The sequence below is a fragment of the Rhamphochromis sp. 'chilingali' genome (assembly GCF_963969265.1).
Source record: "Rhamphochromis sp. 'chilingali' genome assembly, chromosome: 18".
Lineage (NCBI taxonomy): Eukaryota > Metazoa > Chordata > Actinopteri > Cichliformes > Cichlidae > Rhamphochromis > Rhamphochromis sp. 'chilingali'.
In genome coordinates, this window is record NC_137945.1 from 3211108 (window position 1) to 3235144 (window position 24037).

The window sequence follows — 24037 nt, forward strand, 5'->3', positions numbered from 1 at the left end:
AGTCAGCTGAGACTGAAGAAGTCATTTGGATGAGTGATGAAATGTTTTTTCCACAAAACGCTACGTCCAGATGAACAGAATCAACTGTTGGAGATACACACTTCTCAGTTACTCATTATATATGCTCTGGTATTGATTACTTTCTTATGAATGTAGTGAACAGGCATCAGAACAATTAGTCTTCTACCAACACAGCAGATGTCTCTGACCATAAGAAAATCCATTTATCCAGGAGTAAAATGACTGATCATGAGTATACTAAACAATGAAAGTATTATAAAAGACACTAGGAGAGAAATCATTGGATATTTACAAGAGAATAAGAATAGCCTGGTTGAGCCCACTTTAGTTTGGGATGCAGTCAAGGTGATAATGAGAGGCTGGAGTATGATGAATGTCGCGAGAGAGGTGATATCCCAAGTGAAAGAAGTTAAACAACAGATCTAAAGAACAGACCCAATATTATGTCACAGAGCTTGTTAATGATATTAATTTATCTTCCACATAAGTAAATCCTAAAAAGTTTATCTGAACGTAGTGTTTTCAGCGGTAGAAACATTTAATCTCTCATCTAAGTGACTTCAGTCTCAGCTGAACAATATTCTGTGAGGTCAGTTCCTTGATCATTAATATGCAAATTATCATGTCCATTGATCAACAACGACTGATCTCATAAATGACTGTTTTATTTTCTCCCTCAAGCCTCCTTTCTACAACAGTCTTTTTACATATCCTCTCAGTACGCATTATTTTATTTCCTCCTCTGTCTTACCTGACATCAACAGGTTCCCATACCTTAGAATTCTTGCTTGTTTGACATTTCCTTTCATCTTTTTCAGTTCTCTTGATACCACAATTGGACTTAATCGTATGTTCTCATTCTTCTTCTTCTTAAGGTTCAATATTAATTTGAATTCCTCTCTTACTATTTGAAGCACTCGCTTCATTTGAACCAATTTCCCCTATCGCCCGTTTCCAACTTAGCGTTCCAACCAGACTTTCATTGTCGTCAATTCATTCATTGTAGTCCAGTCAAAGGCCAGCTTATGCTAACTGCTGTCTACCTTCTTCCTCCAAAATTAAGCCAGCCTCCACAAGAGCTTCTCTAGCTAGGTAGGTCACATCTGCTTCCAGCATCTCACCCTGGTAGAAACTCCGTGATGAAGCTGCAACTCTTTCCAAACACAGGAAACAGATCAGGGAGCAGAGACCCACGTGGTTCACGCTGATCTCAGCTACGATCCAGGAGACAAGGGTGCGCAGATCGATGCAGATACCGATCCAAATATTTGTAGAGGAACCAGAGGAAAAGGCAATGGTGACTGAAAGAATTGTGACTGGAATTCTTTGTGTTTCTTCAAGCATTTTCACCTATAATTTGAGGGACTTCTTCAGTTCTGAGACCAATTGATGGAGATCCCAGATTTTACGCTATAGTACAAGCGTTTCCTTTGGAGAGTCATTTACCAAAGTTGAAAGAGTAACCTTTATGTCACGGCTGGGGGCAGTCGTGTGGTGTATTGAAAAAAGGATCCAAAATGCAGGTACTGGCTGGGGTGCGAGTGAGTTTTTATTTACAGCGGTGAGAAGGTGACAAAACAGGAAGAGCAGAGCAGGGAGTAAACAAACCTAAACTGGGAAAACTAAAGAACAAAACTTAAAGCAGACACTCACGGGAGGAGGAGCAAAATGCACAAAGAGAGATGGCAGAGAGACGCAGAATGAATACCGGGTAACAGAATAATGCAGACTGACATGGAACTAAACAGACGACGTGACAGAGCACAGGAAAACACAGGGCTTAAATACACAGGGAGTAATCAGGGAATGGGCCACAGGAGGGAGACACAGCTGGGAGCAATTAGGCTAACGAGACAGGGAGAGGTAAAACTTAACACACTGACATGAGACATGAACTTTCAGAATAAAACAGGAAACTAACAGACACAGAGAACCAGACAGGACACTGAACTTGACAGGCAGACTCATGAGCAGACACAATAACACCATGGACAGACAGAGGGAACACAGAGAAGTGGGAGCAGGCAGGCAAAGAACAGAAACCTAACAAATGGCAAAATCACAACAGAATACATACTCGGAATGAACAAAAGCATAAGGAAACACAAAACACTGAGTCCTCAGACTCAGGACCATGACACTTTATCCTTCAAGAAAAAACAAAAAGAAGAAAAAAAAACCCTCCACACTGCACAATAAGAATATAGAAACTGATTTATTCATTTGACTACTGAAAAAATGTTTTAAAGGTTTTCTTTAGCATCTTTATCACTGTCAGCTTTGCAGTTCTTTTGCTGACAGAGACATCACTCATGTCCCTCACACTAAACAATTAAAGAACCAATTAGAAATAAGCCCTGAGCTGACAAACAACAGTCCTCTGAGAACTTTAATCTCTAACAGTTCTTTGATGCTTTATCCAAATTTTCTAAAAATACTTTACCCTCTGCAGGCCAACACTGTATATATGAATGTGTTCTTTGCTTGATTAAATAAAGCATAAATAGACTCACTGCTCCACCTTGTGGTATAAATTTCTTTATAAATTATTGCATTGAAATGCAGCCAAAGCCAATTCAGATTCAAACAGAATTTTAAACAGTAAAATAGAAATAAAGACTTCAAAAACAATGAAAATATAAAACTAGAAAAATATTGAACTGATTAGATTATTGCAGTGTTCTTCTTTAAACATGAAGTTTGAACTTTTGCTGTAATAGTAACTGGATGTAAAATATATTTCTATAGATTTATATTACAAGCACTACTGCTAAACACTATTGTTTCCTGAAGGAAAATTATTTGAATGTAAGAGGGATAACATTTTAGAGCAATAAAATTTCCCACGCGTGGGACAAATAAAGGTTATCTTATCTTATTTATGCAAAATTAAAAGAAGGAAAATTGATGTGCATATCTTTACTTACACCTTCCCAAATTAAACATTCAGGATTACTTCCTGCAGGTCCAGAAATCAAAGCTACATCATCAGATCCAAGTGTGTCATCAGCTGACACTTTTTGCAGCAGATTCCAGCTGAACTCTGTGGAGCCTGATCTGATTTTAAGTCTGACCCAGAAACCAGAAGAGGATCTTCAGATTCATTGTGATCCAGAGATGGGAGTGATTTCATGATGACGCTGATGTTTGCACAGAGCAGATAATGAAGTGAACGTTTTTACACATTGGTAACAGTGAAAGAGTTTATTTGAAACGTGGGATCGTTTGTGATCGGAGTATGTAGTGAGATTCCTAAAACTCTTGTCACACTGGTCACAGCTGAAGTTCTCTTCCATGTGTCTATTTTCATGTTTGTTACGAGACCCTGGATGTGAAAAGCTTCTGTCACAGTGTCTGCACTTGTATGGTTTCTCTCCTGTGTGGACTCGTTTATGACATTTAAGCTCACCTGCAGTGGTGAAGGATGACCCACATTGGTCGCAGATGTGCTTTTTAACACCACTGTGGAAGAGTTCGTGTTTTTTTAAATCACCTAACGTGGGGAAGCCTTTCCCACATTCTTTGCAGTAGTTCATTTTGTCTCCAGTGTGTCTACGTTGATGTATTTTTAGGTTTCGTTGCTGAGTGAAAGTTTTTCCACAAAGGTCACATCGAAAGTCTTTCCCACCACCACAGTGACGACAGGGTTGAGAACTGGATCCATCTGTGTCGCTCTGCTTCTAAACAAAGACACAAAGACAGAGTAAGTCAGGGAATTCCTTCAACTTTATCATCCTGAACGTTGCCTGAAATAAAGAGCATCTCTGCCAACGTCCAATTACATTTCTTCTGTTTACATTATAACACTCAGCTTACTGGGCTACAATAACTGTCTTTGATGTAGAGGAACAGCAACAAGCACTGGTACCCTGGCTGCAAACAGAGGCTCACCATACTTTGAGGAAATGTAAGTAAAACCTATAGACTATTAAAAGTAATGCATTAAAGAATAAAGTTACATTGAAACCAAGCACCATTGTTTTTCTTCTGACATTACCAATAAATCTGATGTGTCACATGGCCCTCTTCCTATTGAAAAAACAAAAGTTGCATCCAAGATGGCCGACTTCTAAATAGCCACTATGGTCACCTCCCATCTTGATGAGTTTGCTCCCTCACATATACTAATATGCCACAAACAGGACTTTAATATCACCAACCATTCCCATGTTATTACGGTGTATCCATATAAATGGCCCACCCTGTCTTTACATGTAACATTGTTATGAAGAAAAAATGTCAAAAGCAACCACTGGCCCCCGTGCATCTTCACTTTATAAAATTTGGCCCTTTTTACAAAAAGTTTGGACACCTGTGCTGTGCATAAAGCAGGGGTGTCAAACGTACGGCCCCCGGGCCGGATCAGGCCCACAAACGGGTTTAAAACGGCCCGTGAGATGATTTTGTAAAGTATAAAAATGAGCAGCAATTTTTCAATAAAGAAGCTGCTGTTCCAATTGTGTCCATTGGATGGCGCAATAGCAATTGTGAGCTACTTTGTTTTGCCCGCGAAATTTAAACCTGATGTGCTTTGGCACCCTTATTGCCCCAATATGTCTCTGTCAAAAAAGAGAAAAGTGGATGCAGAGTGCAGAGTGTTCCAAGAAAAATGGTCATCCTCCTATTTATTCACAGAAGTGAATGGGAAAGCTGTATGTTTGGTGTGTTCCCAGCATGTTGCAGTGCTGAAAGAATATAACCTCCGTCGCCACTATGTGAGTCTTCATGCCGACAACTTTCAAGGACAGCGGAGAAGAGAGAAGGTGAATGAACTGTTGGCGGGTCTGAAGAAACAGCAGTCTGTGTTTACTCACAGCCGAGACATCAGTGATGCTGCAGTGAAAGCTAGCTACCTCATTGCTAACGAAATTGCACTAGCTTCAAAACCATTTAGTGAGGGTGAATTTGTAAAAACATGTATGATGAAGGCATCGGAGATTGTGTGCCCTGAAAAGCGCCAGGCCTTTGCAAATATCAGCCTGACAAGAAACACAGTTGCCGACAGGGTTTCTGATCTTTCAGCGGATTTGGACAGCCAGTTGAAGCCAAAAATAAAGTCATTTATTGTGTTTTCAGTTGCAATTGATGAAGGCACGGACATTACAGATGTTGCACAACTGGCAATTTTCATCCGCGGAGTTGATGACACATTGACCGTCACCGAGGAGTTCGTGGAGTTGGTACCGATGACAGATACAACGACCGCAGCTGATATTTTCACTGCACTCGTCGGCGCGCTGGACAGGGTGGACTGGTCGCGCGCTGTTAGCCTGGCTACAGATGGTGCACCCTCAAAGCAGGCGTTGTAAAAAAGTTCAGAGATAAAGTGCAATCTGCAAATGGAGGACGTGATTTTTGGACTTTTCACTGTATTTGGCACCAGGAGGCTTTGTGTTGCAAGTCACTGAAAATGGATAACGTCATGAAGGTGGTCATCCAAACTGTTAATTTCATCCGATCCAGAAGCCTCAATCACCGTCAGTTTGACAGTCTTCTCAGAGAGAAAGACCACATCTATGGCCTGCCATGCCACACTGAGGCAAGATGGTTGAGCCGAGGTGCTGTGCTGAGGCGTTTCTTTGATTTACGAGAAGAAATTGAACAGTTTATGGAAGGAAAAGGGCAAACCAGTGTTAGAATTTCATTCCGCAGAATGGATGCAGCACCTTGCATTTATGGTGGATGTTACAGAGGACCTGAATAACTTGAACAAACAGCTGCACGTTGTCACGCAGTATTATGACAGCATACGTTCTTTCAAGTTGAAGCTGTTATTGTGGGAGACGCAGCTCGCTGGTGGTGATGCAGCTCACTTCCAAAGTGTGGCAGATATGAAGCGGTTTAAAGATAAAATAACGGGACTGTTACTAGTTTGAGCAACGATTTCAGATTTTTGGTGAACTGGAGAAAGACTTCAAAGGTTTTTGCTCGCTGTTCACCGTGAATCCCTTTGATCTGCCTGTCAGGATCCAACTTGAAATAATAGACTTGCAGTGTGACTCGGATTTGAAGGGCAAATTTGCCGCAGCTGGCTTGAACACATTCTATCAGAATCTCTTGCCAGGTTACCCCAACTTGACAGCCCTCGCTGCAAAACTGTTGTGCATGTTCGGAACCACGTATCTTTGTGAGCAAGTTTTCTCTGTAGTGAGCATAAATAAAACAAAACTGCGCTCAAGGCTCACGCACAGGCACTCGAATCACATCCTGAAGTTAGCTGCCGCTCAGGATGTGAAGCCTGATATTGATGAGCTGGTGAAAGCTAAAAGATGCCAGGTATTAGGAGTCAAATAAACTATGCAACCCCACTGAAAGTGCTGCATGAGACACCCTGATGTAGTTCTGTGATCTGTGATATACTTCTGTGAATCACTGAGGCACTGTGTGCTTGTGTGTTCTTAGTCCTCAGAATTTTCAAATAACTTGAGGTGTTTTGTAATTAATAGCTATGTTGTGCCTGTACTATTTTGAACATACTGTCCGCAGGCTCTAGCTTTATTTTTATGTTGATCGTATTAAAACAAAGAAAACAATTTGAACTTGTTGTTTTTAAGTTAGTATATACAATGATTTTACCAGTCCGGCCCACTTGAGAATAGACTTTTCTCCATGTGGCCCCTGAACTAAAATGAGTTTGACACCCCTGGCATAAAGTTTTTATGTCCTGTTGAGATTTGAAAATTACAAATAATTTAAATAATGAATCAGAACAAGTGCAACTGTAAATCCTCAAATATGGATACAAAGTTACAGTAATGATTGTTCTTAGTTTGAAGACTTATTATGTTCTTTACTGACGTTTTCAAAATTCCAGTAGATGCCATTGAGTCCAGTAGAATTACTACATGCGAACATAATTTAATGAGCAGAGTTGATCCAAACAGTCAGTCTTAAATTAGAAGACAAGAATATAAATACATACCTCACAGTAACTGCACTTGCAGAGTTTCTTCCTGGTGTGGATCTGTTGGTGTTCTTTCAGGTAACGTGGAGATTTAAAAGTCTTCTCACACAGGTCACATTTATAAGGTCTCTCCTCAGTGTGGGTAAACTTGTGGTTTTGTAACCGTGCATGTGTTGTAAACAGTTTGCCACACTGATCACAGCACCAAACGTCATGTCCAGTGTGAATGCGGAGGTGTTTATTTCGGGTCTCTACACGACTGAAAGTTTTTCCACAAATGTCACAGCTGTATGCCTTAATTCCAGAGTGGGTAACCTGATGACACTGTAACTGGCTACTGCGAGCAAAAGCTTTACCACACTGATCACAGGTGAACGGTTTAACTCCACTGTGGACAAACTGGTGTGCTTTTAAGTTTCGAGGTTGGGCAAAAGATTTCCCACACAAGTCACAGGTGTATGCTTTAACTCCACTGTGGATGAGTTGGTGTGTTTTTAAGCTTCCAGTGTGGGCAAAAGATTTTCCACACAAGTCACAGTTGCATGCTTTAACTTCACTGTGGATGAGTTGGTGTCTTTTTAAGTTTCCAGGATCAGTAAAAGATCTTCCACACTCGTCACAGTTGTACACTTTAACTTCACTGTGGATGAGTTGGTGTGTTTTCAAGTGTTTAGAACAGGCAAAATCCTTCCCACACTCATCACAGCTGTATTTCTTCTCTCCCTTTCTTCTGTGAGGTTTGTCGGCCTCCTGAGAGCGCTGACTTCTCGCTCCATGTTGGTCCTGCAGTGACAGAGATACAAACAGAGGCAGTGAGTGAAATGCAGTCGTGGAACAAACTGAAACTCCATTAGTGGAATCAAAGAGGTCAACAAACACATTGTAGGTGTGTTACCACCAGAGATGGGCAGTAACGCGTTACTTGTAACGAGTAAAGTAAGGGATTACTATTGCAAAAACGGTAATTAGATTACCGTTACTTTCCCGTAGGAACGCTGCGTTACTGCGTTACTAAAACTGTGATTTTTTTGCCAGAATGTCTCATGACAGTGACGTAAGCGAGTGCGACGTTCGTGGCAACAGCTGTGTGCAGATCAACAATGGATAATATATCGAGTGCGGGAGAGAGCATGAGTGTGCAGCGTTTAAAGCGTGGAAGTACTGACCTTACTTTGAGTTTGATTCCATAAAAAGTGACAAAAACATTAGTGTCCGCTGTGCGTGGGAAGAAAACTTCTTTTTACAGCGAAAAAAACCCCTAAACTTCCAAACAAGCACCGAGTAGCTACGACGTAATGGGAAACTCACAGAGAAACTCGCGGATTCTTCCACTGACCGCGGCACACCTGCACCAGGGTAAACCTCCGCCTACCCCAGTCCTGCTATACAGGTGAAAATAGAGCAACAGGACCGCTGAGTCTTTGACTTTATTTATTTTCTGCTGTGTTTTACTTGCATCTATTTGAAAGAGTGAGTGTAAACAAAAAAAATATTTTATTTTATGTGCTGGAATGTGCAGAAAATAGCTTTAAATGTTAAACTCATTTATTCAACTCAGAGAATGTTGCATATAATTACATTTTTGCTTGATGCATAAAGTTAAAAGATTAAAACTAATAAAACAAGTTTTAAAAAGAGACTTTTCCATTTGATTACATTTTGTATGATGGATTATGTAGAAAAAGTAGAATTGGGCTGAAAGATCTATCGCTTTATCACCTCTTCAGGTTGTAAATCATGTTTTTAAAAAGTAACTAAGTAACTAAGTAATTAATTACATTTGAAAATAAGTAATGAGTAAAGTAACGAGATTACTTTTTTGGGGAAGTAATCAGTAATTAGTTACTGATTACTTTTTTTAAGTAACTTGACCAACACTGGTTACTGCCACCTTCTGCTGATATTATCACATTACAATTATGAGCTACAATGAGAGTTGTAACCTGCACACAGTTTCAATAACAGAGATATTTTTGCTCACCTTTTGGGTTGAAGTCATTGTTTCCTCTGTAGTGGCTGAGCTGAGTCTAAATGGCTCGTCTCCTCCTGATGATCAGCTGGAACAAAAAATATATTTATATGTATTTCATCCTTGACCAAAAGAAGCTGAGATGGAAAGCTCAAATCCACTCAAACTAAATATCTTCAGTCAGTGTGTCAGCCTCCAGTTAACGACAGTGATGAGAAACTGCACTACTGAACCTCCACTGACTGAATAACTTTAGTTTGGTGCTTCATTTGAACCTCATAGATTTTATTAAACAAATTGGATAAAAACTTTGAAAAACTGAAGGTGAGCTGATAGTAAGAGGGTCATCATCTGACACTAGGGCTGCCACGATTAGTCGGCTAGTCACAATTACGTCGAAAATCAAAATCGTCGACGAGTCGTTTGAAGCTTTGTAAGATCCCAAAAGACGCAGGAATAAGTAGTAGGATTTAAGAGTGTAATAACGGACTGAAACAGAAGATGGCAGCACTGCATGTACAAGGATGCCAGCTGCCGTTAAACCCCGAAAAAGAGGTAGCTCTGTCCCAGAATTCATAGCGCAGCCCAGCTCAGTTTCCAACAATGGCAAATATTACTCTTATTATTCTTTCTGGGTCACAAAATAAACGTTTAACATATTTTCAGGCGAGAATGTAGCTGTGGAAACCTCAAATATCTGCTCAGTTTATCAAGACACCACATGTTTTCAATAGCTAGCCGGGGGCAAGGCTCACTAGAGCCCGTGGGAACACCGGACTCCCGGCAAATCGTTTTCAAACCCACCGCCGTCTTTCGCTACTCAGGTTAAACATGATATATAAGTCACTTAGATAACTTAAACATGTTATTGTTTGGCTTTTTTTTAGTATTTTATTTGTTCCTGAGTAAATCGGTTTGGCTGAGATTAAAGTTATAGTTTTGGTTTTTTTTACAGCTGAATAAACGTCAAGCAGACAACTGATTATCAGAAGTGTGAGATGCTCGAGAATATACTCCGGTGTCCCGTTATATTTTAGATAGCAAGGAGTTTATTAAACTTCACCGAAACAATCTGCAAATTTCATTAAAATTTGATAAACTATCATCTTGTCTTTATTTTTAGTTAGCACATACCTTAAACACTTAAAGCTGTAAGCTAATGATAGTTATATAAGAGCAGATGCTGCTGGTGCAATAAGCTCCACGTTTTACGTCCAATGGATGCATGATCTGATTAGTCGACTAATCGCAAAAATAATCGGTGACTAGTCGACTATCAAAATAATCGTTTGTGGCAGCCCTACCTGACACTACATCAAGATTCTTAGAGCATGTCATGGTTCACTTGATCCCTGCAAGCAGGCACAAACTGAAACTGTCTAAAGCTTTTGTGAAGACACTGAAGCAGTGGACTGATGAGGCTGTGGAGAATCTGCAGGTGTGTCTGGACTGCACCGACTGGCAGGTTTTCAGGATTGTTATTAACAGTTTGGATTATTATAGAGATGCTGTGACGTCCTGTGACATCAGCATCTGTGAGGAAGCTGCACAGCATCACACACCAGGGTGAGTTAGAATAATGGCCAGCCCTGGTTCTCTAATATATTCATTGGGCTATAAAGCTGAAGACATGATCACTTCAATGAACCTGACGGAGGTGAGTACCACACTCTCAAAAACAAACTTAAGGCACACTTTGTAGTCAGAAGAAACATTATCTTTTAAACGTGAAAAGTTCAACCGAAGGCAGCAAGAAGTGGGAGAGACGGCAGATCGGTTTATTACATCCCTATATGCCTTGGCGTAGCATTGTGACTACGGGGCGCTGTACAGTGAAATGATAATTGACAGACTCGCTGTCGGAATGAGAGACAAGAGGCTCTCGGAGGAACTGCAAGTGGATGCAGAGCTCATGTTAGAAAAAGCAGTGATAGGGATTCCCCAAAGTGAGCTTGTTAAGAAGCACCAGCATCTTCTTAAAAACAACTTCAAGCAGGAGAATCCTTGCAACGTGGACATCATTAGCAAAGATAAAACATTTCAAACCAGAACAGACTGTGCCACAAAACACAGAGAGGAACATGAAACATGACACAAGGCAATGCAATCGATGTGGAAAGACAACACCTCACAGCAAAAAGCTGTGCCCAGCCAAAGAGGTAGTCTGCAATCAGTGTAAAAAGAAAGGTCACTATGCAAGAGTGTGCAGGTCGGGGGCACTGGGAGAAATATGGGCAGCAGGTGGTGACATTGAAGAGAGGGAAGTAGCACAGTAGCATCTGATAGAACTGAGGATGCATGGATGACTAAAAAAAAAGTTAACAATATAGACCTGTTGGCTCAAAATTGACAAAAGAGCGGATGTAACAGTCTTGCCTGAAAGAAAAAAGCAGTTACAAAAGAAAGCAGTTAGCAGTTACAGAGAAATTTACAGCTAACCTGAGTACTCCGGGCAACACTACAATACTGTGTATGTAGTAGCAGACCTGACACAAGGGTTACTTAGCTGCCCAACAAGTGTAGAGCTTGGGTTAGTGGACAGAGTAGAAGCAGCGTCACTCCCTTCAGCAGAGGCGGTAAAGCAGCACTTTCTGAAGCTACTTAGCTGTTTAGGACAAATGGAGGGGGAATACAAAATTGAGCTTAAAGCAGATGCTAAGCCATTTATCTGTTGACCCCAAAAAGGGTCCCACTTCCCTACTGCCCTAAAATCAAAAAGGAGCTAGCTTGTATAGAAGAGTTAGGGGTAATCTCCAGAGTGTAGCAGTCTACTGACTGCTGTGCAGGAATCTTTCCAGTACCCAAACCAAACAGAGAAGAAGTGTGTGTATTGACTTGACCAAACGTAACAATTCTGTGAAAAGAGAAAGACACATGTTGCAATCAGTATAGCACACCGTAGGACAGCTAGAAGGCGCGAAGTTCTTCTCAAAACTCGATGCTAACTCAGAATTGTGGAAAATACCTTTTTCCAAGCAGTCAGCTCTTTTCACAACCTTCATCACGCCATTTGGAAGGTATTGTTTCAATAGACTCTGTTTCAGCATATCTTCAGCTCCTGAGCATTTTCAAAAATGAATGTCTCAAGTCTTGGAGGGGCTGGACGAAGTTGTCTGCCAAATGGATGACATTTTGGACACACAGGCCCAGCACGACAAGAGACTAGTCGCAGTCCTTGTGTGGTTCACAAAAGCAGGTGTGACATTGAAAAGTGAGAAATGCGACTTTGCAAAAACCTTGATCAAGTTGCTTGGACAGATCATTGACAGTACAAGCGTCAAAGCAGACCCAGAAAAAGTGAACATGGTCAGCAACATGGAGGCACCCACCGATGTAAGTGGAGCGAGACAATTTCTGAGAATGGTTAATCATCAAGGCAATGTTTCCCCACCAAGCAGAAAAAACACAGCTATTGAGAGAACTACTCCGTAGCAAAAAAGTACTGTTGGAGTGAGGCTCAACAAACAGTGTTTGACAGCATTAAGTCAGTACTGAGTACCTGGCAGTCTACAGTCCCAAAGCACAAACAACAGTATCAGCCTTAAGCATCCTCCTATGGACTGGGAGCAGTGCTACTTCAGAAACAAGAGGAAGACTCAACCAAGGTAGTGACCTTCACTTCAAAAGCATCAACCCCCACACAACAAAGATATACTCAAATAGAGAAGGAGGCATTAGCCGTTAGGGCTGCCAGGATTTGTCAACTAGTCACGATTACTTCGACTATTAAATTTGCTGACAACTAATTTAATAGTTGACGCATCCTTTGAAGCTTTGTAAGATCCTGAAAGACACAGGAATACGTAGGATTCAAGAGTGTACTAACGGACTGAAACAGAAGATGGCAGCACTACATCTACAAGAATCCCAGTTGCCGTTAAACGCCAAAGAAGAAGAAGCAGTTTCCAGTATCGTAGGTGATAACGTTACAGTGACGCAACAAAGGCTGTCCAAACTAGAAGACTTCTCCAAATGCAGTCGACAAATGCGTGCTTCATTTCACTAGATTTGAAGGATGGGTCAGGTGTATTCTTCGTGACCAGCCTATCCCAGAATTCATAGCGTGGCTCAGCCAATTCCAGTTTTCAACTATGGTGGCAGCTACTTAGTTTTAATTGTGTGAATGCCACACGGCATTCACACAATTAAAACAGCAGAAGTGTGAACGATTGTGTTCCTGTTTCTCTTTATTCTTTCTTGTGTGAATGCAGCAGCTTTCAGAAAAAATCAGCTTCTACGCAGTGTTTTTTCAGCGGTTTCTCCTTCTTCTGCTGTTTTCAGATTCCACTACACGGCATTCACACTGGATTTTCGCAGGAAATGCAACTTTTCTAGTTCTACCTTATTCTAGTTGCTCAGACATTTGCTGGTTAACTACTCCCTCAGTTTTCATCTGATTTTCACCATTCACACTTTAAACTGTTCTGCTCCTTCTGCTAATGCCTGCTATATCTTCTGGTGCACATAACTTTTATACTTTGAGATATTAAGCTTTTTATGCAATTTTTTGGCCCATTTTGCTGAATGGGACCACATTATCAGTGAGATCACCAGTTTTTCTTGCACAAGTATTTGGCCCCTTGAACTTTTACACATTTTGTCCCATTACAGCCACAAACATGAATCAATTTTATTGGAATTCCACGTGAAAGGCCAATACAAAGTGGTGTACATGTGAGAAGTGGAACAAAAATCATACATGATTCCAAACATTTTTTTTATTTTTTTTTTTACAAATAAATAACTGCAAAGTGGGGTGTGCGTAATTATTCAGCCCCCTGAGTCAATACTTTGTAGAACCACCTTTTGCTGCAATTACAGCTGCCAGTCTTTTAGGGTCTGTCTCTACCAGCTTTGCACATCTAGAAACAGAAATCCTTGCCCATTCTTCTTTGCAAAACAGCTCCAGCTCAGTCAGATTAGATGGGCAGTGTTTGTGAACAGCTGTTTTCAGATCTTGCCACAGATTGTCGATTGGATTTAGATCTGGACTTTGACTGGGCCATCCTAACACATGGATAGGTTTTGTTTTAAACCATTCCATTGTTGCCCTGGCTTTATGTATAGGGTGGGTGCCCTGCTGGAAGGTGAACCTCCGCCCCAGTCTCAAGTCTTTTGCAGACTCCAAGAGGTTTTCTTTCAAGATTGCTCTGTATTTGGCTCCATCCATTTCCCCATCAACTCTGACCAGCTTCCCTGTCCTTGCTAAAGAGAAGCACCCCCAGAGCATGATGCTGCCTCACCATATTTGACAGTGGGGATGGTGTGTTGAGAGTGATGTGCAGTGTTAGTTTTCAGCCACACAGTGTTTTGCATTTTGGCCTAATCTTTTTGTATAACTGGAAAATGCCAAGTATGGACAGTTGTTGTGAGATACCAAATCTCCTTTTCAAAACACTGAAAATTACCTCCATTATATTTTCCCACCAATTCCGAAGTCCCGAACAGCTCCATAAGATATGTAAAATCGAAACATTTTGACCATCACATCTCCAACATTCGTCCGTAGAGGCCAGGTTCCATTTATACAATTGTTGCGGTGTTCGATGCCACCAATGGATTATTTTAAGTTGAATAAATCTACTGCCTGTTTCTTTATAACTAGTATTAACATTTTGAAAACATGAATCCCATTCAACTGAAGATATGGCCAATGCCATGTCCTGGGCCCAGTAGCCCTTAACTTTAAGGAGAGGGTCAGCCGACCGTTCTTGCGATAAATGATAAATCTTAGAGGTAATGGTCTTGAGAGCAGGACTTCCACAGGGCTGCCCACAGGACAGGTTCCCAACCACTTTGATAATGAACTATGTATTTGGACATATCTCCAGAATTGATTACGCTGCAACTTATATAATTCCACAATTTTATCAAAGCTTAAAAAACATTTAGTCCCACAATCAAATAAATCTGATACATTAAGGATGCCTGCCTTACACCACTGTAACCAGTCAACCGATGTCCCTCCAATTAAAATTATTTTATTTCCCCATAAGGATGCCGAAGGAGATTTAATAAAGTCCCAGCGACCCACCCTATGTAATTTACACCACAATGTCTTTGCATTTGCAATTATAGGATGGGTACGTTTATGACTGGTATCAAACAGCTCCCTCCAAGGAGAAATACCGCCATTAACTTCCGTCTCCATATGGGACCAGATGGGTTTAACTGGTGCAGTAGGTAACCATGCTCTAAGTTGTTTCACATTCTTCACCCAATAATACCATTGGAAATTAGGCAATGAAAAACCTCCTTGTTTTGTACTCGCTTGAAGTTTCTTAATACTTAAACGATGTGGTGAGCTACCCCAAAGAAACTGCCGAATCAAAAAATCTAGATCTTTGAAATACTTATCTGGAATGTGTAATGGAATATTGGATAAAATATAAAAGATCATGGGTGCAGTCATCATCTTAATACAACTCATTTTACCACATATTGTGAGACGTATTCCGGACCATCTACCAAATTCCATTTTTATTCTTTCAAACATTGGCTCCATATTTGCTCAGACCATCTTAGTGTAATCTGAGGTCATTTGTATCCCCAAATACTAGGGCTGAACGATATATCGCATTTGCGATAATATCGCGACATGATCAAGTGCAATTTTCTAACCGCAAAGGCTGCGATTATACTCTGGACATGTCCAAATTCATGGGCTGCATCCTCCTGAGGCCGCATTTGTAGACCGATTACGTCACAGCGACGCGCCGAAGGCTGTCCAAATTACTACCATATCCCAGAATTCATAGCGCGGCCCAGCCAAACTCCAGTTTCCAAAAATGGCGGCCGCTACTAAGTTTTAAAATTACTCATACTAATCTTTCTGGGTCACAAAATAAACTTTTAAAATATTTTCAGGCGAGAAAGTAGTTGTGTAAACATCAAATATCTGCTCGGTTTATCAAGATATCCCATATTTGCAAAAGTGCTTCGACGTTTTCAGAGGCGTCTGCTACCCACCAGCTCGACAGCTAGCCGGGAGCTCGAGGGTTACTGATGCGGCCGAGAACGGCACAACTCCCGGCACATCATTTTCAGATCACCGCGGAGTTTCGCTGCTCGGGTTAAACGTAATATATAAGTCACTTAGACAACCTAAAAATGTTATTGTTGGGCTTTTTTCAGTGTTTTGTTTGTTCGTGAGTAAATCGGTTTGGCTGAGATTAAAGTTATTAGATTAGATAAAATAAAACTTTATTAATCCCCCGGGTGGGTTCCTCCTTGGTTTTCACACAGCTGACTAAACGTCAAACAGAAAACTTATTAAACAGAAGTATGAGACAGTCGAGAATTTACGCCAGTGTCTGGTTATATTTTAGATAGCAAGAAGCAGACGGCCGAGTTTATTAAACTCCACCGAGACAGCGGTGACGCTAATCAGAACTAGACCGTCCAATTTCACTCCTTTAAATTTTAAAGGCGTGTTTGTGTGTGTGTTTATACAATTGCTATTATGTTTGCACTTTATGTGTAATGTTACTGACTGCAGAGATCAGTAAGATGTGTGTATTTTTTATTTATTAGTTTTATTTATTTAATATTATTTTTTAATTGAATGACTGTCTAGTAGTTCACAGATGTCGAAAAACTGAGTGTGGTAAAGCCACTGATTTTTTTTTTTTATGTATATTTCTGCAATCTGCACATTGTACTGACTTTCATTTTAATGTTTACACCAGGGTTCCTTGTCAGCACTTTATGCTCAGATGTTTGTAAGCTAAAAATAAACTATTGTGTATGTTCAAATATACTGTTGTGATTGAAGAAGTTAAATAAAAATGTCAGTCATCAATTCATGCATCACCTCATGTTATCATAACAGAGGTCTGTCTTCCAGGAAAGAACAGTTGAAAATTAATGTAATATAGTATTGGCCATACTATATGATGTATTGCTTGTCTTTGTTTAATAATACAGAAGACAAAGACCTTAAAAAATAATCGCATATCGCATCGCAATCGCAATATTGGGGCAAAAAAATCGCAATTAGATTATTTTCCATAATCGTTCAGCCCTACCAAATACCTCAAACCATTCACAGACCACCCAAACTCCCACTGTTTAAATAAAGTATGAGGGCAGTGTCCTGACATAGGCATTGCCTCTGATTTATCCCAGTTGACGCAATACCCTGAAAGCAGCGTAAAGCTTTCTATACATTCTGATAGGGCTGGAATTGACTTCCCAGACTGGGTCATAAGTAACAACATATCATCTGCATATCATAGAAGCTTATGTTGACTATTAACCATCGAAATTCCAAATACGTCCGCACCTACACGGGTATGTTTGAAAACGCAGCTGTTTCGTCCACACGTAAACGGCGTTTCGAATCACCGAAAACAGATTTTTTTTAAAACTCATTTTTTTCTGTTTACGTGTGGACAAGGAATACAGAGGTCAAAGGTATGTGCCTTTTTTTCACGTCACGCTGTGCGCCACGTTATTGTTTACAGGAGATGAATTGCAGAATGGCAGGTAGTCAGATTAACAGTATTTTGTCTCTATCTTCAGGTTTTACATTGGGTTTTTTTGGTTTTTTTCCCCCCTTTTCATACCGCTCTCCCCCTGCAATGGCTCTGTGACCCCCTAAGGGCGGGCCCCACACTTTGGGAAGGTCTGTCTTAAACAAATAATCCTACTCAACACAATCAAAAGCTTTAGCAGCATCCAGCGATAGGGCCACTTTTGGATATACTGAATCATATATATAATTTTTTCGCCATTACTACTTTTAATCGACCCACGAAGACCCTTGACAAGATTTTTTGGTCAGAATTCAGCAAAGATATGGGGCTCAACCACTTGGGTCTAAAGGGTCTTTCCCAGTTTTAGGAATAAATGTTATAAGTCCAGAGTGCATTGACTGAGGTAATGAGCCTACTTTAAAAGCCTCATTAAAAACATCAAGCAACAGGGGACTTAACATATCCTCAAATGCTCTATAGAAATCCAATGGTAACCCATCTAATCCTGGAGCTTTATTAAGTGGCATACTGTTAATTGCACGGGTAATCTCCTCCACTGTAATTGGAGCATCTATAATCTGCTGGTCAGTAGCAGAAAGCTGTGGCAGGTTTAAATCAGTAAAGAATGCTTCAAATTTCTGTTCATCTAAACTACCTCGTGTAGAATAAAGATTATTGTAAAAATGTTACCGTTTGGTAAATCGGTTTGGCTGAGATTAAAGTTACAGTTTTCACACAGCTGAATAAACGTCAAACAGAAAACTGGTTAAACAGAAGGGTAAGATGGTAGAATTTACTCCAGTGTCCTGCTATTTTTTAGACAGCAAGAAGCAGGAGGCTGAGGTTATTGAACTCCACAGAGGCAATCTGCAAATTTCATTAAAAGTTTAATAAACTGTCATCTTGTCTTTATTTTTGGTTAGCACATACCTTAAACACTATAAGCTAATGATAATTATATAAGAGCAGATGCATGCTGGTGCAAATAGCAGTTCATTTTCCATCCAATGGATGCATGACGTGATTATCGCAAAAATAATCTAGTCGACTATCAAAAGAATCATTTTTGGCAGCCCTATTAGCCATAACCTGGGCGTGCAAGTGATTTTCTCATCAGCATCAAGTTTCATGTTGTGACAGATCACAAGCCTTTAGAGCTACTTTTAGTCTCCAAGAACTTAGATGAACTACCGCCACGAGTACAAAGACTGAGAATGAGATTACCGTATTTTCACGACCATAAGGCGCACTTAAAAGTCTTAGATTTTCTTCAAAAAGTACGGCACGCCCTATAGCGCAGTGCGCCCTGTGTGTTGTAAGGAGGACGTAGTAGAGAACACCATGAGAACGCTAAAGGGTGAAGTGTGGGCGTTGATCGTATATACCGGAAAATTGCACATACCTGTATAAAAGAACAGGTATGTGCATTATGTGGAACATCGTTGTTTTAACAACCCTGAAAATGGCAAAGAGACACGTTTATTAAGCACAGTTTAAACTGAAGGCCATCAGCTACGCGGAGGAACATGGAAATCGAGCAGCGGCGAGAGAATTTAAGATTAACGAATCGATGGTTCGCAAATGGAGGAAGCTAGAAAACGAGCTCCGGCAGGTCAAGAAAACGCAGCTGAGTTTCCGTGGACATAAGGCGAGGTGGCCCGAGTTGGAGGAAAGACTCGAGCGTTGGATCATCGAGCAAAGAGCGAGCGGGAGAAGCGTTTCGACGGTCACCATTCGGCTAAAAGCAGTTTCACTAGCTTAAAGATGAACATTGAACATTTCCAAGGAGGTCCGTCTTGGTGCTTTCGTTTTATGAAACGGTGCCATTTTTCCATCCGGACCAGGACTACGGTAGCGCAGCAACTTCCAGCGGATTATAAGGAAAAGCTGGCCATCTTCCGCTCCTACTGCAGCAAACACGTCGGCGACAAAAACATCCAGCCCAGCCACATCACTAACATGGACGAGGTCCCGCTCACTTTTGACATCCCGGTGAGTCACACTGTGGAGAAGAAGGGGACCAGCACGGTAGCGATACGCACAACGGGGCACGAAAAGTCTTCTTTCACTGTTGTGCTTGGCTGCCATGCTAATGGACAGAAACTGCCGCCTATGGTGATTTTTAAGCGAAAGACTTTGCCTAAAGAGAAGTTTCCAGCAGGAATCATCATTAAGGCAAATGAAAAGGGCTGGATGGATGAGGAAATGATGAAAGACTGGCTGAGGGAGGTGTATGTAAGGAGACCAGGTGGTTTTTTCCAGGCATCACCATCGCTCTTAATCTGTGACTCTATGCGTGCCCATCTCACAGCCGATGTGAAAAAACTTGTGAAGCAAATGAACTGTGAGCTTGCTGTCATTCCGGGAGGCCTGACAAAGGAACTCCAACCGCTGTACATCGGTGTGAACCGCCCGTTCAAAGTAAGGCTGCGAGCGGCCTGGGAGCGATGGATGACCGATGGAGACCAGTTTCACCAAGAGTGGAAGGCAGCGCCGGGCAAGTTACGCCACAATTTGCCAATGGATTGTAGATGCTTGGGCTAACATGTCTGCTGGCACTGTTGTTCGAGCTTTCGCAAAAGCCGGCATCATTTCCGAGGAGCCGCACGGCACGGAAAGTGACTCTGACAGTGAAGAAAGTGAACCTGGCATGTTTGATGGAGATTTAGCGCAGCTGTTCAATTCAGACACAGCGGATGAGGACTTCGATGGGTTTAATTGATGATAAAAATGTGAGTACCAAACTTTGTTTTGCTCCTGCTTTATTTTTAAATACGCACACTTGTATGCTTGTGTGTTGTTGATGATGACGATTACCGGTAATAGAAATGTGAGTAAGGTACCGAACTCAGGTTTGCTCCCGCTTTATTTTTAAATACGCATACGGTACTTGTATGCGCCCTATGATCCAGTGCGCCTTATGTGTGTGTTAAATACAGTAATGGCACACATAACTGAGACTGCGCCTTTTAGTACAGTGCGTCTTATGGTCATGAAAATACGGTAATGAGGTTCTCTTTCACCATCTCACATGTCATACACACAGCAACTGCAGACGTGCTGCCAGAGTGCCAGAAAGAGCGGTTTCTAACACGACATTAAGAGATGAAATGGACTTGTATGCACATCAGGCCTTCCTGAAATAGAGGACAGACAACAACAAATAAGACAGCAGCAACACAGAGATGAAACAATAAAACATGTCCAACTCTACTGCAAAATCTTTTTGACTGGAGTAACAGCCAGTATTTGGTTGTAGTGGACTATTTCTCAAGATACACAAAAATACCTGAGCTGTCTTCTAACACATCAGCAGCAATGATTGAACACTTAAAGTCCGTATTGGCACGCCACAGCATACCAACATAATTAAAGTCAGATAATGGCCCACAATTCTCCTCAGAACTCTTCCCAACGTTTGCTCTAGAGTGGGGCTTTGCCCACACCGCTTCCAGCCTGAGATTCCCTCAGAGAAACGGTGAGACTGAAAGAGAAATGAGAACAGTAAAAAGCCTTCTACAGAAAGCAGACCCATCTCTCACCATCATGGCATATTGCACCACACCACTTGCCAATGGACATAGCCCTGCAGAGATTCTAATGGGGAGGAAACTTCGTACCACAGCCCCTATACTTCCATCCTGCCTCAAACCAGGCAGGATAAACATCACTATGCTGAGAGACATAAAAAAGAAAAAAAGAGAGAGAGGAGAGATAGAAACAGTGGAAATGGTTCAACAACAGAGAGCACAAGACCTCACTGGACTACAACCAGGAGATCAAGTTTGGATCTGGGACATGAAAGAAAACGGGACAATATAAAGCAGAGCGGAATTCTCCACGATATTATCTCATTGAGACAATCCCCCACCCACCCAAGTCTCATATACCACCAAGTAACCAAACTACGGAAAGAAGATATCCTAGAAGCCAAATCACAACAACAGTCGCCTTGAGGATTTGGTGCTATATATAAAAAAAATATATATAACTGAATTGAATACTCAGAGGAGGGGTGTTATGGTAGGGACTAATTAAATGGTTCATGCAGCACCGTCTGGTGTTTTTTGTTGTGGCCTGCCAATAAAGGGACTCACTATGTTAAGACAGAGCTGTCCTTGTCTCATTAATACTGCTGCTATTATAAACCCCAGATCTACAAAAACAACGTGTTCATCCACAGCACCTGGACAATAAAGTTATAGTGACCCTGATACTGCAGCAGATCGCTCTGACTTCCTGTTATCACTTCAAATAGAAACGAGGCTGTAGAGGTTTGGTGCAGGCAGAAAAACAGCTGCAGGGACAATGAAAAGACTTTTCTGCTCCAACTTCTCCCAGCACGCTGAGCTAATGGTTAGTTGGTGTTTTTCTCCAAACACTCTCTCACTCTTCTCTCAACGTGTTCACAATAAACTGTGAACAGACACCGAGGAGAGCAGCAGAAGACCTCATTCAGGAGCTAAACTCAACATGAACTGAACTCACAGTAAAGTTAGCTCGGTGCTTACCTTTAGATGAGCCCACAAACCGAGAGGAACTCCGCGATGAAGCTGCAACTCTTTCCAAACACAGGAAACAGATCAGGGAGCAGAGACCCACGTGGTTCACGCTGATCGCAGCTACGATCCAGGAGACAAGGGTGGGCAGATCGATGCAGATATCGATCAGGACGTTGGTAGCGGTTTATGATCGATACTTTAATTTGTTTCTCTCCTCTAAGTTCACTACTTTACTCCCGTTTCATGACAAAGGAGCTCTCTCTGCTCGGCTCCTCTCGTGCACACACACTTTGCTCCGCCCTCTTCTCTTCTTCTTCTTCTTTGTGTTTAACGGCGGTTGGCAACCAACGTAAAGGAGCATTACCGCCTCCTACTGTTCCGGAGTATGGGTCAGACAGTGAGTTTACAATTTGTATCCAAAAAACAAAACAAAAAACAAAAACAAAAATTTCCCAATTCCCCGCTCCTTCAATCTATTCTGCAGAACTGATGAAAATGTCATCGTAGGAAGAAGAATTGCTAAGGACTTAGGAAAAGCGAAGAGTGCTGCTGAGAATTGGAACAGCCTTACACCCGTCTCTCTGTAACAATGTTACGCCCGGAAGGACTCTTATGGAGGACTGCAAGAGACACACACATGGAATTAAACAATTCTGTCCTTCAGGTCCTTGAGGTGGTCGAATCGATGTCTATGGTCTTTTGTGTGTATTTTCTGATGTGTAGAACTGAAGAAGCTTCTCGGATGAGAGGTGAAACGTCTTCAAGCAGCTTAAAGAAGTCCAGACGCTTTTCTTTGCAAGCTCCTTTGACTACGATGACCTGGATGACTGAGAACCTTCACAGACATTTTCTGGTCTTCTTAGTATCCATTTTAGTGTGGTTTCAGCTAACCAAGAATAAGAATTACGTTGTCTGGAAAATGCAATATTTAGAATTAATAAGCGGAGCTGGACACACCCACTACTTCACTCCATGCAGCCGGAAGCGGAAGTGAATCATTTGTAGTGATGCCGCCTCTTTTAATGACTTTACTCAGGGTTATCTGCAACCGCTGTAAATAGGCAGAAGGCTTTTCACCTGAGTTCTGGTTTGTGCTCAAGAATTTGGCAAAAAGCTCATCCCCATCATCAACAGTGCCATAGGATATGTCAAGATATGTCAAGTTTGCGGACGACACAACGGTGGTGGGTCTCATTAGCAACAGGGATGAGACCGACTACAGAAGTGAGGTGAGACGCCTGGCCACGTGGTGTGTTGACAACAATCTCTCTCTGAATGTGGAGAAGACGAAGGAGATTGTCGTGGACTTCAGGAGAATGCACACCCAACATGCTCCTCTGACCATTGACGGAGCGTCTGTGGAGAGAGTGAGCAGCACCAAGTTCTTGGGTGTGCACATCACAGAGGATCTCTCCTGGACGTACAACACCACAGCACTGGCCAAGAAATCACAGCAGCGTCTCTTCTTTCTCCGCAAACTAAGAAGAGCAGGAGCACCAGCCCCCATCATGTACACTTTCTACAGAGGCACCATCGAGAGCATCCTGTCGAGCTGCATCACTGTGTGGTTTGGAGCCTGCAATGCGTCCTGTCATAGAACCCTCCAACGCATAGTGAGAGCTGCAGAGAGGATCATTGGTGTCTCTCTCCCCTCCCTCCAGGACATTTACAGCACCCGTCTCACTAAAAAAAGCCCTTTGCATAGCGGCTGATCCCACGCACCCAATGCAAAGCTTCTTCAAGCTGCTGCCGTCAGGGAGGAGACTGCGGAGTCTCCAGGCCAGGACCAGCAGACTGAAGCTTCATCCATCAGGCTGTCAGGAAGCTTAACTCCCTCCCGATTCTGCCCCCTCTCCCCTCTTCTCCACCACGGTCTCACTGAACTCTGTCACTCACACACACACACACACACACACACACACACACTCTCTGACTCACTCACTGGCCTGCACCAGTTACCAGTCACTTTGTGGAGCATTGGACTGCCATTACCTCATAAGACTTTGTTGTTACACTATCTCTTACCGTATATTACTAAATCTCCATTTGCACTATTTGCTTATTTGCACTACTCTGCCTGGTTTACACTCAATGTCATTTACCCTTACTTGAATATTGTATATTGTATATTGCATAGCTTTCTTGTTATACATAAAATTGTATT

The 24037-nt window shown here is 41.7% G+C and overlaps 2 protein-coding genes across 4 annotated transcripts in view; both read right to left on the bottom strand.

Moving 5' to 3' along the window:
• The window catches only part of LOC308385583 (uncharacterized protein), a 119976-nt gene that overhangs the window by 25079 nt on the left and 70860 nt on the right, over nt 1–24037 (bottom strand). The gene's annotated exons all lie outside the window — the stretch shown is intronic.
• LOC308385573 (uncharacterized protein) lies at nt 1559–22241 on the bottom strand. Of its 3 annotated transcripts, XM_080864577.1 has the most exons (4): nt 21883–22241; nt 8907–8982; nt 6944–7708; nt 1559–3701 (listed from the first exon to the last, which is right to left on the bottom strand). In XM_080864577.1, exons 2-4 carry the CDS (start codon nt 8922–8924, stop codon nt 3123–3125), a joined length of 1362 nt encoding a protein of 453 aa, XP_080720703.1. In that variant the 5' UTR covers nt 8925–8982; nt 21883–22241; the 3' UTR covers nt 1559–3122. The 3 variants fall into 3 exon arrangements, with proteins under 3 accessions (XP_080720703.1, XP_080720704.1, XP_080720702.1); XM_080864578.1 differs by lacking the exon at nt 21883–22241 and having other exon boundaries at nt 1559–3698; nt 8907–10022; XM_080864576.1 differs by lacking the exon at nt 21883–22241 and having other exon boundaries at nt 8907–9842.